Source organism: Cucurbita maxima, unplaced genomic scaffold (genome assembly GCF_002738345.1).
Source record: "Cucurbita maxima cultivar Rimu unplaced genomic scaffold, Cmax_1.0 Cma_Scf00696, whole genome shotgun sequence".
Taxonomy (NCBI): Eukaryota; Viridiplantae; Streptophyta; class Magnoliopsida; order Cucurbitales; family Cucurbitaceae; genus Cucurbita; species Cucurbita maxima.
Window position 1 is genome coordinate 1 of NW_019272712.1, and position 12305 is coordinate 12305.

The window sequence follows — 12305 nt, forward strand, 5'->3', positions numbered from 1 at the left end:
TAACTATCGTCTAAATTATAATTTAATTTTAAAATATTTTATCAAACATAAATAACTATATTTTTATTAAATTTGTTTTCAATTATTAATTATTCAAAATCATTTTTACTATAAGAAAATCCATTTTTATTAAATTAAATTTGAGTAATTAAATATATACTATTAGCGAGTTATTTTAATGGAATGAGCGTGATTTCAATAATTTTTTTAATTCCATAAAAATAAAAATAAAAATTATTTGAGTTTTAAATAATTATATGGAATTCTCTCTACCTCTCTTTCTCTTCAAGCTCAGCCTCCTAATTGGCACATCACCTAATATCTGTTTTGGATATCATTTATAATAGTTCAAACCTACTATTGTCTTTGACTTTTCTTCTCAGGCTCCCCTCAACCACTGATATTGTCTTTTACTTTTCTTCCCAAGCTCCTCTCAAAATTTTTAAAATGCTTTTGTTAGAGAGAAGTTTCTACAACTTTATAAAAAATATTTCGTTATCTCACAAACTAAGATGTCCTTCTCGATAATCTTCTTGTGGGTTAAAACCTGTCTTATATGTTCAATTCATTCAAGTACAACTTGAATATTTACGATATTATATACATGAATACTACATGGTCTCATTTAGTTAACCTAGAGAAATCCAAGAAAGAAAAGAAAAAAAAAAAGAAAGGAAAAACTTGTAAGATAATTTTTGTACGGTAATGGCTTCCAGAATTAGTGAACTGAATTGCATTGGGATTCTCATTCTCTTCCCCTCCTCTTCTCCATCAAGTGAGGGAAGAAGAAGTTTCTTTCTCCAAACCCAAGAAAGAAAAAGTGACGAGAGAAGTTTTGGAATCCTCGTTGCCTTCAAAGTGTTTGTTAAAATGCCCCAATCAGTTTCTTGGCTTACCAGTTCTTACCCTTCATTGAATTCCCCATTCGCTAAAATTTCGGCGCCTCCCCCTTTCACCTGCCCATGTCAGTCTTCGACCCACCTTATCCTTTACGGATCCTCTCTCTCTTTCTCTCTCTTGAAGTGGGCGTTTCTTAAGATTTAATATAATTTATTGCAAGCGCTCTATCTTTGCTAATTTTTTATGCAGGAAAATTGCAAATCGAGATGCAGAAGGTGGATATAAATTTGGGGTCTCCATCATTAACATTTCCTTTTGGGGAGATATTGAATCATGCAGAAGGTGGATATAAATTTGGGGTCTCCATCATTAACATTTCCTTTTGGGGAGATATTGAATCGACAACCAAACAGCCCTCCTTTCCCTTTTAAGAAGCTCTTCCGTCGCCTCTCTTCCCTCTCCGCCTGACCCTTCAATGGAAGTCTCAGCCGATGATCGTTTCGATTTTGGGAAGATGGGCTATGGGTAAAAACCCAATTCTCCATTCCGTTTTTCGTTGCCCCTTTTGTTTCTTTTCGTTCATTTGATGCTCTATGTAAATATTCTTGAACTGGGGTTTTCTTGATTTGAGTTCTGTTTTTAATTTGTGGGTTGTTTTTAGATGCAAGCATTATCGCAGGAGATGTAAGATTCGAGCCCCATGTTGTAATGAAATCTACCCCTGTCGCATGCAAGCATTATCGCAGGAGATGTAAGATTCGAGCCCCATGTTGTAATGAAATCTACCCCTGTCGCCATTGCCATAACGAAGCTACGGTCTGTTCTTGTTATTGATTGTTGTTCTTTACTTTCTGGTTTACTTTTGCTTACGTTTTTCATTCTTTGATGCATTAGAGTGTGATGACCAGACCCTTTGATCGTCATGAACTCAACCGTTTCGATGTTAAACAAGTATGGTTTTCTATATCTTTATCTCATTCCTTTCATTGATTTTTTACTCCTATGCGTGAAGTATGCAATGACAGCCATTTGATATCTTTTCCTAAACCTGAATCAGGTTGTCTGTGCGGTTTGTGACACGGAGCAGCCAGTATGTGAATATTATTTCTATCTTGTTATACCCTTCTGAGTTTTGATCTTGTCTACTTCGTGAAGAAATATGTAGATTCCACTAGTTCTTTTAACCCTCAGAATAAGCCAAGTCGGAAAGTAACGAGCTTGCTCGGAACGACTATCTAATTACTTAAAAATATGTTTTTAAGCAGTTGTAAAGTCAAACATGTCGTAGAGCTGTGGAGGCAATTGTTTGTCTTTTTTCATATTTAACTGACTGTCAGACTTTTTTTTGTTAATATTTACCACGATTTGCAGGTTGCTCGAGTTTGCACGAATTGTGGGGTTAATATGGGGGAGTATTTCTGTGAAATATGCAAATTCTATGATGATGATGTAAATATTATGATTCTTAGTTCTTGTTTTTTTATTCATTAAGCGTGTGTTTACTTGGAGTTTAATAGCAAGAATTGGTGTTGTATGTTTGTACATTTCCTTCATGATTTCCATGCTTCTTTGCAGATTGAGAAGGGGCAGTTCCACTGTGAGGATTGTGGGATTTGTAGGTTAGTTTGAATTCATTGCAAAATTTTCTAATTTTCCATTTTTTGATCATTTAAAGTTGATCAAATCAAGTCTTTTGAGTTTATCAATCTCATGTAAACAGGGTTGGCGGTCAAGAAAACTATTTTCATTGCAAGAAGTGTGGTAAATTTTTCTACTTTTTTAAAGGAATTTGATTAGTATCAGTTGAATTCGTGTTTGTCTCTGCACCCCCGTTTATTGATGATCGTAGTTCTGTTTAATTCTTCGATTTGCTTACTTCTTCCTGAAAATATTAGTTGATTATTATGTCCTTCTGAAAGTATTGATCTTTGGTGTAATGTTCTTTTAAAAACTATGTGGGTTAAGCTCTCTGTTTTTGCAGTTCTGAAAGTATTGATCTGTTAACCTTCTCTGCCAGTTAAATTGTCATTAAATTGAAAGAATCTGGTCATTTGATCTGATTATGCTTCTTGTATTCTTAAAAGGATCATGTTACTCCGTAAATTTGCGTGACAATCATTCGTGTATCGAGAACTCTATGCAGCACCACTGTCCAATATGTTATGAGGTCTTTCTCCAGCCTTTTCCTGTTCTTTCGAACATTCGAAATTGAATTCCCATATTTACATCCTCACACCTCCATGCTGGATGTTTACAGTATCTCTTCGACTCGCTGAAAGACGTTGCTGTTATGAAATGTGGACACACGATGCATCGCGAATGTTACTTCGAGATGATAATACGTGAGAAGTAAGTCCTAAAGCTCATCTTTGTTTCATTAGTTTGAAAGCCATAATACGATGCATAATCGATGTATAATGAGAATTTGTGGCATAACCCAGATACTGTTGTCCGATTTGCTCTAAGTCGGTTATCGACATGTCCAAAGCCTGGAAACAATTAGATGAGGAGGTAACAATAAAAAAGTTCAAGCATGGTTTGTGAGTTTTAACCAATGCATAGACTTTCCTTAATCATATCTTGACTTGTAATGTTTTATCTGCCATGTGTTTAGATTGAAGCAACAGTCATGCCGGAGGAATATCGTGACAAAAAGGTTTTTTTTTTTCCATATATTACCGTCTTTAGCTACTTGTCTTTCGTATCGTTATATTTACCCAAAGATTCTTGGCTGTTTATATTACTGTCTTCAGCCACTTGTTGTCTTTCATATCGTTATATTTACCCAAAGATTGTTGGCTGATTATATTACCGTCTTAGCCACTTGTCGTCTTTCGTATCGTTATATTTACCCGAAGTTGTTGGCTGATTATATTACTGTCTTTAGCCACTTGTCGTCTTTCGTATCGTTATATTTACCCGAAGATTGTTGGCTGATTATATTACTGTCTTTAGCCACTTGTCGTCTTTCGTATCGTTATATTTACCCGAAGTTGTTGGCTGATTACATTACTGTCTTCAGCCACTTGTCATCCTTCGTATCGTTTTATGTATTGTTATATTTACCTGAAGATTGTTGGCTGATTGAATCAGCCAACTTGAATCTTTGATTTCTAGACATTATCTTTTACGTACACCTAATGCTTACTTGTTATGAACACTTAAATATGAATCAATGGTACAAAAGAAACGCCTAATGCTTACTGCTTTCCCGTTATTCGAACCTTTTTTTCTCCATTTCTGAGAACTTTCATGATATCAGAACTAGAAAATTAGAGCTACGTTTTGCAGGTATGGATTTTGTGCAACGACTGCAACGACACGACTGAAGCGTGCTTTCACATAATTGGGAAGAAATGCTGCCACTGCCAATCGTACAACACGCGCGCCATAGCTCCTCCAGTTCTCCCACAGTGATAGAGATCATCATCATCATCATATGTTAAGAGGGTTTGGTTGGTTGGGTTCTGTATCAGTTATATATATATATATATATATATATATATATATATATNGCTTTCCCGTTATTCGAACCTTTTTTTCTCCATTTCTGAGAACTTTCATGATATCAGAACTAGAAAATTAGAGCTACGTTTTGCAGGTATGGATTTTGTGCAACGACTGCAACGACACGACTGAAGCGTGCTTTCACATAATTGGGAAGAAATGCTGCCACTGCCAATCGTACAACACGCGCGCCATAGCTCCTCCAGTTCTCCCACAGTGATAGAGATCATCATCATCATCATCATCATCATCATATGTTAAGAGGGTTTGGTTGGTTGGGTTCTGTATCAGTTATATATATATATATATATATCTCCCATTAATATCACTTCAAACATTGCATTTCTGAGTAATTGGGTTGTGGAATCTTGGAAACTGTTGTTTTTTCAGGTTGTTAATTCTTCTTCCTCCATTGGTGGGGTCTTAAAGAAACCCAGGTATAATGAATTTGTAACCATATAATATACTAACTTTTTAAAGTATATTACGTTATTAACTTTCAATTTTGTATCTAATAGGTCCTTAATCAAATTCTATTAGATATGCATCATGCTGCCCAAGGCTAATTAATGGTTTAGCTAGTTGAATTATATTTAAGGAAGTAAAATGAAAATTGAATTGAGAAAGAGGGCCGAAAGCCCATTTATTTGGGCCTCTTTTGAAGGCCCACAACAACTAATATAACTAACAGCATAAAGACGGTGGCTCCAGCAAGGGAGAGAGCAGAAGCAGCTGCCACTTGCTTGCAAAATCTACCAAATGTATCGCACACTTTGTTCCACCGCACGTGCGAGTTACCGTGGTAGCCGATAATTCCAATGGCTATGGCGGCCCCACCGCTGGAAGAGAGCAGCACCACCATCACGATGTCGAGAATGGTGATCAGTAAAGCTAATACATCGCTTCGATTCTTGTTTGCTAATGAAATAGTCAACGACAGTAGTCCATGTAAGCTTGCAATTACATTGGCCGCAAAAAGGTACCTTCACAACAAAACATATATTTATTCTTAATGTTTACTACTCATCATGCTAACATGAACATAGCTCAAATTATAGAGGAGAAAAAAAAAACATAATTCAACGGTTGGGAGGTTGGTCTCAAGAGCAAGCCAAAAGGAAAAATCTCTTCACATGAGTATGAATTGAAGAGAAGAACAAAACATTTCTTATGAAGGTGTAGAAATCTCTTATGGACGCGTTTTAAAACTTTGAGAGAAAGCCCAAATGTGAGACGTCACATAGTATGAGTTGAAGAAGGGAACAAAACATTTTTTATGAAGGTGTGGAAATCTTTTATGGACGCGTTTTAAAACTTTGAGGGAAAGCCCAAAAGGGAAAATCATGACAATATCTGTTAGTGATGGACTTGAATGGTTACATCTCGAGTGAGTTTAAAAGACTAAAACGTAGAAAGAACAAACAAAAGCAGCGGAAAGTGGTCTCGAGTGAGCTTGAAAGACTAAAACATAGAGAGAAAAAGAAAAAAGAAAGAACGAGAAGCTTACACAAAAGCAGACAAGTAATGCCACTTAGCGACCACAACAACGTCGAAAGTAGGAAGGTTTGGGGAGATAGAAAAAGGAACCACTTTTGCTTCTTTGTCAAGCCTCACAACAATGGCTGCCACCAAAGTTAACACAAACCCCAAAACCCTAAGAACCCCTTCCAACTTCCCACCACCACTCATTGCTTTGTTCAATTGAGAGGAACAAGAAGAAGAGTGTTTGGATGATGGGAAAATGTGGATCAGAAAATGTGGGAAAATTAAATATTTGGTGCCAAAAGTGGTTGATCAGAGCAGTTATGTTCCTTACTTGGTGGGTGACACTCATTTTCATTTTAATTAATTAATGTTCTAGCCATTTCTATTTACGTTGCAAAATTCAAACATAATTTATTAATATGATGTCGTTTTAAAATTAGATTGGACTCGTACATCACTAAAGTCAAATATTATGCCACGAATCTCGTCAAGCTCATAAATAATTCATTATTATTAAATGTTTTAATCTTCGAATTAAACACTAATAAAAATCTTTTAAATAAGTTATTTAAATTAATAATGTATTAATTAAGAATATACAAAGATATGCCTAAAAATTAGTAGCTTAGAAATAATAAAATAATATACGTTTTTATTATCGTATCGTCACGTTAAAACTAATATACGTTTTTTTTATTTTCGTTTTAAATATGTTGTATAATTTTTTTTTCAAGCTCAAATTTTAATAAGAATATTAAATATTTTAATGATTGAACTATTCTCGATCGATAAATAATTTTTTTTTAAATTTTTTTTTAGAGAAAAAGAGATTGAGGTAAATAAAAATATAATGCATAAATAGTCTTCTTGTAACATTTTCAATTCCACAACTGATAACCTAACCTTTAAATTGGGCTGTGAGGAACAGAGCCAAAGCCCATTTAGATGGGCTATGAAGATGCTTTAAATTTAGGATCAAAGCCCAGCCCATTTATTTGGGCCTCTTCTGGAGGCCCACAGAAGCCAACACAACTAGCAACATAAATACTACAGCACCAGCAAGAGAGAGCACAGTAGACGCTGCCATTTGCTTACAAAATCTACCATATACATCGCACACTTTATTCCATTGCACGTGTGAGTTCCCGTGGTACGCAATGACTCCGACTGCTGCCGCAGCTCCGCTGCTGGAGAAGAGTAGCGCCACCATGACCGTGTCGAGAACGATTACCAATAACGCTAAGATGTTGTCCTTGTTCTTGTTTTTTAACAAAAAAGCAAACGATAGGAAGCTATACGAACATGCTATCACGTTCGTCGATAAAAGATACCTAAAAAACACGATATACTTTTAATCCAATACCATCTTCACTTTTATCTATATGTATATGAATATCGAACGTGTCAAGGTACCAAATTCATGATAGCTATACTTAACTCAATAATTAACACCAAAAGTTTTATTATTTTGCTCTTAAAAGTTGATCGTATTTATATTTTTAACAAATATTTGACCATATTCATTATTGTCAATTATTGTTAATTTCTAATTCTACCTAAAAATTAAATTTTTTGAAAACCCGAAATAATATCACCTCCTTTGACTCGTTTAAATCTAGATAGTTCTACTGATCATACTATCATGAGTTTAAATCTCCAGCTAGACGAAAAACATCACTAATTGAGTGATAAAATCGATAACAGATACCGAAAAAAACATTAAAACAAACATGTTTTAAAAGGGTAGACATTCAAATCTTCTTACGGGGCTCGATTTAAACTCGAAAGACGAAAATGAAGGTATAGAAAGAAAAAACGGAGCGGGAGAGAGAAAAGACTTACACGAGAGCAGACAAGTAATGCCAGTTAGCGATGAGAGTATAATCCAAAGGAGGAAGGTTGAGGGAGACAGTAAGAGGAACAACCTTGGACTGTTTGTTGAGCCCGACGACAATGGCTGCCACTAAGCTCAATACAAATCCCAAAACCCTAAAACCCATTTGAGCCATATGGTTAACCATTACGTTCTTGTTCTTGTTCATGTCTTCTTCTTCTTCTTCTCCCTTTTTCACTGATCTTCTCTCCACTTCCATCTTCCCTCTCTCAGACGATTAGGGTTTGGATTCCCAAGAAAGTGGGACACAAAATTTATAATAGGAATGGAAATTAAGAGCTGGGAGGTGGGAAAGTTATGGGGTTGGTGCGGTGCTTTTAATGAATCAACACTCGTCTACTTACTTCTCACTTAATTTTCTTGTGATTGACCAAGATACGTACTAGGTCAAAGCGAATATTTCTATTAGTGGTGGACTTCAACAGTTACAAATGGTATCAAAGCCAGACATCGGGGGGTGTGCCAGCTAGAATGCTGGGCCCCTAAGAAGAGTGAATTGTGAGATCCCACATCGATTGAACAGAGAATCGAAGCATTTCTTATGTGAGTGTGGAAAAACTTCGCGTTTTTAAAACCATGAGGCTGATGGTGGTACGTAATGGGTCAAAGTGGACAATATTTGCTAATGGTGGGCTTGGACAGTTACAATTTCTCTCTGATGCAAACCTACTAACCCTATTACGACGGCCTCCTCGGATAATTTCTCCTCAACTACTGCCTCCGAGTCTTTCATGAAATCAATATACTAATCGAATTTATTATTATTATATATATACATATAATTTTTTTGAATCTAATTTCATAATTCGTTCTCAATTGTCAAATTTTAGTTAATATATTTTTAATAAAAATAATTTTAATGCGACAAAAGTTACCATGTAAGTATATTTGTAAAATTATGAACTAATAAAAGAATTTAACAAAAAGATTAATAGTATGAGTAAACTTAAAAAAATTAATCCAAATTAATTTAAAAGAAAAGAAAAGGGAGAATAAGATAAAGAGTTGCTTAACCTCGTGGCCAAACAGGCCTTTAGCATTAATGTTGGGTTGGAGTACATTTTTATTTTACTTGGCTGCATATATAAAAATGCATTAAATTGGCGACCAACTAATAATTTAATGAAAAACTATGTAAATTTTATTTTTATTTTTTATTTTTTTAGATAAATGAATAATTACTAAATTTGGAGAAAAAAAATCTATAAATAATTATTGGACTAAAATATCCCTTATATTTTTATTACTATTTAAATATAATCTTATTAAAAAGCTATATGAATATCAATTATTGTGTTCGATGCTAGATGAACACGACTTTCCACGATGATATGATATTGTTTACTTTGAGTATAAGCTCGCACCCCAAAAAGTCTCGCACCAATAGAAATAGTATTCCTTGATTATAAACCTATGATCATTCCCTAAATTAGTCGAACAAAGTATGCATCCTCTTAATCGAGGCTCGACTTTTTTTTTTTTTGAGTTTTAGTCATGTTTTAGTATGCCTACTCCTTTCTTTTGGAGTTCTTTGTTCTACATTTGAAGATTCTATTGACATGACTAAGTTAGAGCATGACTCTCATACCATGTTGCTTTCGGCTATTTCTTCGGTATAAATATTGATTAATTTTGAATAGGCACAAATTTAGAGATTTAATAATTTAACTTGAAAAAAATAATTATTTAAAAAATAAATTACTTGTGAAAAATAATGCGTGCAAGAACTTCCACGTGTGCTCATCGTCAAAGCCCTTCTCCACGAGTCCTCAACTTCAGCATACTCCGTTGGGAAGCAAGCTCGGTTAGGGATTCAGTACAATCGGTGGTTTTCCTTCTTCATTTCTTTCTTCCCATGAAATCGATCGTTGCTGATCGTTCGAGGATTCTCCAGGTTAAATCTCGATTGATAATTTTGAGCGGAGAAAGAAGAAAATTGAGAGCAATCGAAAATGGGGTTGCTCCATCTTCCACTTGATGTTGCCCTGAAAATTGCTTCTTCTCTTCAGGTTCAAGCGGATTTTTGTGTCATTCTGATCTTCTTATTTTACTTGAAGGTTCTTTGGGATTAATCGATTTTTCTCTGTGGATTTTGGGCTGTGATGAAGGCATCGGACATTTGTGCTTTGGGCTGTTGCTCGCGGTTATGTCGGGAACTTTTCGATTCCGATTGTTTGTGGGAGTCTCTTGCAAGAGAAAGATGGCCTTATATCTATGCTTCTTCATCTACTGGTTCTTCTTCGTCAACTCCCGCAAAATTCCCCATATCCATGGTGCTCTTTTTATATCTTAATCTCCTTTTTTTTCGGCCTCGGTTAATTATTTACCATATTGGATTATCCATTTACATGGTTACTATATTTAGGATTCTTGAAATCAATTGAGAGAATTAAAAGGATGTTTTTTTGTTCTTTCTGCTTCGTAATTCAAATGTAGCTGTCTCTATCTGAAATGGTCGATTATTTAGTGAAACATACGGCGGATATATCTTAGTTATTTCACCATCACTTGAAGTCATCTTCATGTTATTTCATTGGCCTTGTGATCATCATATGATGTGTTAAGTATCTCATTTGTGATGTGAATTTACGTGTATTTCTTAGTTTCTTGGAAGCAATGAAGAGATTTGAAAACTTTTTTGTTCAATAGTTGAATGAGCCCTTTCGAATTTTCTTCATCCCTGTATGTAATGATTTGAACATACTTTGGATATTTATCTTGAGTGGACTTAAGTTGGATGTTGATCTTGAGTCTGTTGTTGAATTTATTGTTATAATTATGTTTGTGAACGAACAAAATGAAACGTCTTCCAGGGATGGAAAAGCTTTTACATCCTGAGGCATATTGAGATATTGGGAAGAGCCCAAGCAGCAGTCAAGTTTATAGAACAATGCCCTCCTTTGACACCGATTGAGGGTGGAGACTATCTCAGGACAATACTCGGCTTGCAGGATTTGAAGCTTAGTTTTATAGATGTTCAAATGGTGCTTTTCAAACCTCAACTTAACGGGCTGCTGAACTTGGTTGGCTTACACTACTGCACAAATTTGCTTGAAATCCCTGTACGCCTGCTGCTTTTTACTATTTTTGTTCAATCATTTGTAGGTTTATAATATATTTTGGTTGTGAACTTTTATACTTGTTCCATTTTGACCCCCTTAAATCTTCAAAGGCTCTATTTTAGTCCTGAACTTTGCACAAAAATTCATTTTTAGTCTCAGCTATTGTTTCTTCTGTAGCCATTTGTTCAGAACTCCAAATATATTTTGGAAATTTGACACTGTCCTAATATACATAGTTTCAAACTGTTGTTTACATGGACATTTTCTTGTCAAATAAGTAAATTAAAGACTTCGATGTTGGGTTTTTGTTAAATACTTTGTAAAGCTTTAATCACTGATTCTTTATGCGAAGTTTAAGGACTAAAGCAAGATAGGACAAGATTAAAAGCTTAGAGTCTTAAGTACACAAGATTCTAGCTTATGATTTCATGGCCAAAGAACTTAGTGGTTAGAAAATGTTTTTGAGTGATAAAACAAAATTTGTATAGATGAAAGACTGTTTCGGCATTCAAATTGTATAGGATCATTATTAGGATTCCAGCTTATTTTGTGTATCATGTATCTGAATTCTGAAGTTGTTGATTTGATTTCGATTCCTGGCAGGCCTATCGAGTCATGGAAGCACTTCAAAGATGCAAGATCTCAGAGAAACATGTATGTGTGAAATGGTGGAAGCTAGGAAGATGGTTTTATGGGTTCCGCATGAGAGACGAACAACATACTCGTCGAGTCTCTTTGGCAGAACTTGTAACGGCAGAAGGGGAAGACGTTCTTGGGGTGCTTAGCCGAGGTCCTGTTCATGAGGTGCTCCGGGTTCAGGTTTCTGTAAGTGATCCCTTTGACAGTCACTGATCTCAACAAAGCACACAAAAACACCCTTAGCATCTCTATAAGCATTCTGCAACTGCAATGACTTGTGTGCTACTAGTTGTTCATGTATATCAAATACTTGCTTGTAAATTCATGTAGATATAAATATGTTAAATATGTATCAGCCATTCAGATTTGATTGATAAGTTGTCATTCACCAACGTATGCACATCAATATTTAGTGTATTTTGTAAATTATCAAAGGCGTTTGGGTCAATGTATTGGATTTTACAATCCCTTCATTTATCACTATCTGATTATACTTGGGCTTTCACCATTTCTACATACATTATACTAGTATCTCTTATTTCTATATACCAATTATACATCCTTGATTTTCAGATGCCTAGAACCTATCTTTGTGGACTTTCAAAACCGACCATTTTGTTTCGAAACGAACGTCTTCCTAAACCTAATATTCTTTGAACTCGAGATCATAGTAGTACAACCTATAGACAGATTCCATTCGATCAAGGTCATCTTGAACTTTTCATTCTAAAGCATCAAACATCTGTCAAGAAACTTGATTTGTCTTCAAATAAGTAGGTTTTTGTTGGTGTTATTTTTTAATATGTTGGTTTGGTGCATTAGCTATTGCAGCTTCCTTTTGATACATACTTCAAGAGCTCCAGGAAAATGGTTGAAAA

The 12305-nt window shown here is 35.0% G+C and overlaps 4 protein-coding genes across 5 annotated transcripts; 2 read left to right on the forward strand and 2 right to left on the reverse strand.

Annotated features, from left to right (window-relative positions):
• The first annotated feature begins 1182 nt into the window (after nucleotides 1-1182).
• LOC111474827 (E3 ubiquitin-protein ligase MIEL1-like) lies at nucleotides 1183-4821 on the forward strand. The gene is made up of 13 exons (XM_023119691.1): nucleotides 1183-1365; nucleotides 1502-1656; nucleotides 1735-1791; nucleotides 1898-1930; nucleotides 2212-2289; nucleotides 2416-2459; nucleotides 2561-2601; nucleotides 2925-3007; nucleotides 3098-3189; nucleotides 3282-3351; nucleotides 3455-3496; nucleotides 4132-4318; nucleotides 4649-4821. The coding sequence occupies exons 1-12, from the start codon at nucleotides 1332-1334 to the stop codon at nucleotides 4255-4257; spliced, it is 855 nt and encodes a 284-aa protein (XP_022975459.1). The 5' UTR covers nucleotides 1183-1331; the 3' UTR covers nucleotides 4258-4318; nucleotides 4649-4821.
• A 123-nt stretch (nucleotides 4822-4944) lies between these two features.
• Nucleotides 4945-6176, reverse strand: LOC111474830 (CASP-like protein 1E2). The gene is made up of 2 exons (XM_023119696.1): nucleotides 5855-6176; nucleotides 4945-5330 (listed from the first exon to the last, which is right to left on the reverse strand). Exons 1-2 carry the CDS (start codon nucleotides 6034-6036, stop codon nucleotides 4991-4993), a joined length of 522 nt encoding a protein of 173 aa, XP_022975464.1. The 5' UTR covers nucleotides 6037-6176; the 3' UTR covers nucleotides 4945-4990.
• Nucleotides 6177-6662: 486 nt separating this feature from the next.
• On the reverse strand, nucleotides 6663-7998 carry LOC111474829 (CASP-like protein 1E2). Its single transcript, XM_023119695.1, has 2 exons — nucleotides 7675-7998; nucleotides 6663-7163 (listed from the first exon to the last, which is right to left on the reverse strand). Exons 1-2 carry the CDS (start codon nucleotides 7923-7925, stop codon nucleotides 6824-6826), a joined length of 591 nt encoding a protein of 196 aa, XP_022975463.1. The 5' UTR covers nucleotides 7926-7998; the 3' UTR covers nucleotides 6663-6823.
• Nucleotides 7999-9438: 1440 nt separating this feature from the next.
• LOC111474828 lies at nucleotides 9439-11904 on the forward strand. 2 transcript variants are annotated; one of them, XM_023119693.1, is made up of 4 exons: nucleotides 9439-9735; nucleotides 9835-9999; nucleotides 10540-10788; nucleotides 11392-11904. In XM_023119693.1, the coding sequence occupies exons 1-4, from the start codon at nucleotides 9679-9681 to the stop codon at nucleotides 11638-11640; spliced, it is 720 nt and encodes a 239-aa protein (XP_022975461.1). In that variant the 5' UTR covers nucleotides 9439-9678; the 3' UTR covers nucleotides 11641-11904. The 2 variants fall into 2 exon arrangements, with proteins under 2 accessions (XP_022975461.1, XP_022975462.1); XM_023119694.1 differs by having other exon boundaries at nucleotides 9464-9620; nucleotides 9784-9999.
• The last annotated feature ends 401 nt before the right edge of the window (nucleotides 11905-12305 follow it).

Excerpts from the sequence above, each read along its gene's own strand:
- LOC111474830 (XM_023119696.1), bottom strand. The coding sequence starts at position 6,036 with ATGAGTGGTGGTGGGAAGTTGGAAGGGGTTCTTAGGGTTTTGGGGTTT. Across the intron at positions 5,331-5,854 it reads CATTACTTGTCTGCTTTTGT|GTACCTTTTTGCGGCCAATG; the intron begins GTAAGCTTCTCG and ends TTTGTTGTGAAG.
- LOC111474829 (XM_023119695.1), bottom strand. The coding sequence starts at position 7,925 with ATGGAAGTGGAGAGAAGATCAGTGAAAAAGGGAGAAGAAGAAGAAGAA. Across the intron at positions 7,164-7,674 it reads CATTACTTGTCTGCTCTCGT|GTATCTTTTATCGACGAACG; the intron begins GTAAGTCTTTTC and ends CGTGTTTTTTAG.
- LOC111474827 (XM_023119691.1), top strand. The coding sequence starts at position 1,332 with ATGATCGTTTCGATTTTGGGAAGATGGGCTATGG. Across the intron at positions 1,931-2,211 it reads TTTGTGACACGGAGCAGCCA|GTTGCTCGAGTTTGCACGAA; the intron begins GTATGTGAATAT and ends CACGATTTGCAG. Across the intron at positions 3,352-3,454 it reads GGAAACAATTAGATGAGGAG|ATTGAAGCAACAGTCATGCC; the intron begins GTAACAATAAAA and ends CCATGTGTTTAG.
- LOC111474828 (XM_023119693.1), top strand. The coding sequence starts at position 9,679 with ATGGGGTTGCTCCATCTTCCACTTGATGTTGCCCTGAAAATTGCTTCT. Across the intron at positions 10,000-10,539 it reads CAAAATTCCCCATATCCATG|GGATGGAAAAGCTTTTACAT; the intron begins GTGCTCTTTTTA and ends AACGTCTTCCAG. Across the intron at positions 10,789-11,391 it reads CAAATTTGCTTGAAATCCCT|GCCTATCGAGTCATGGAAGC; the intron begins GTACGCCTGCTG and ends GATTCCTGGCAG.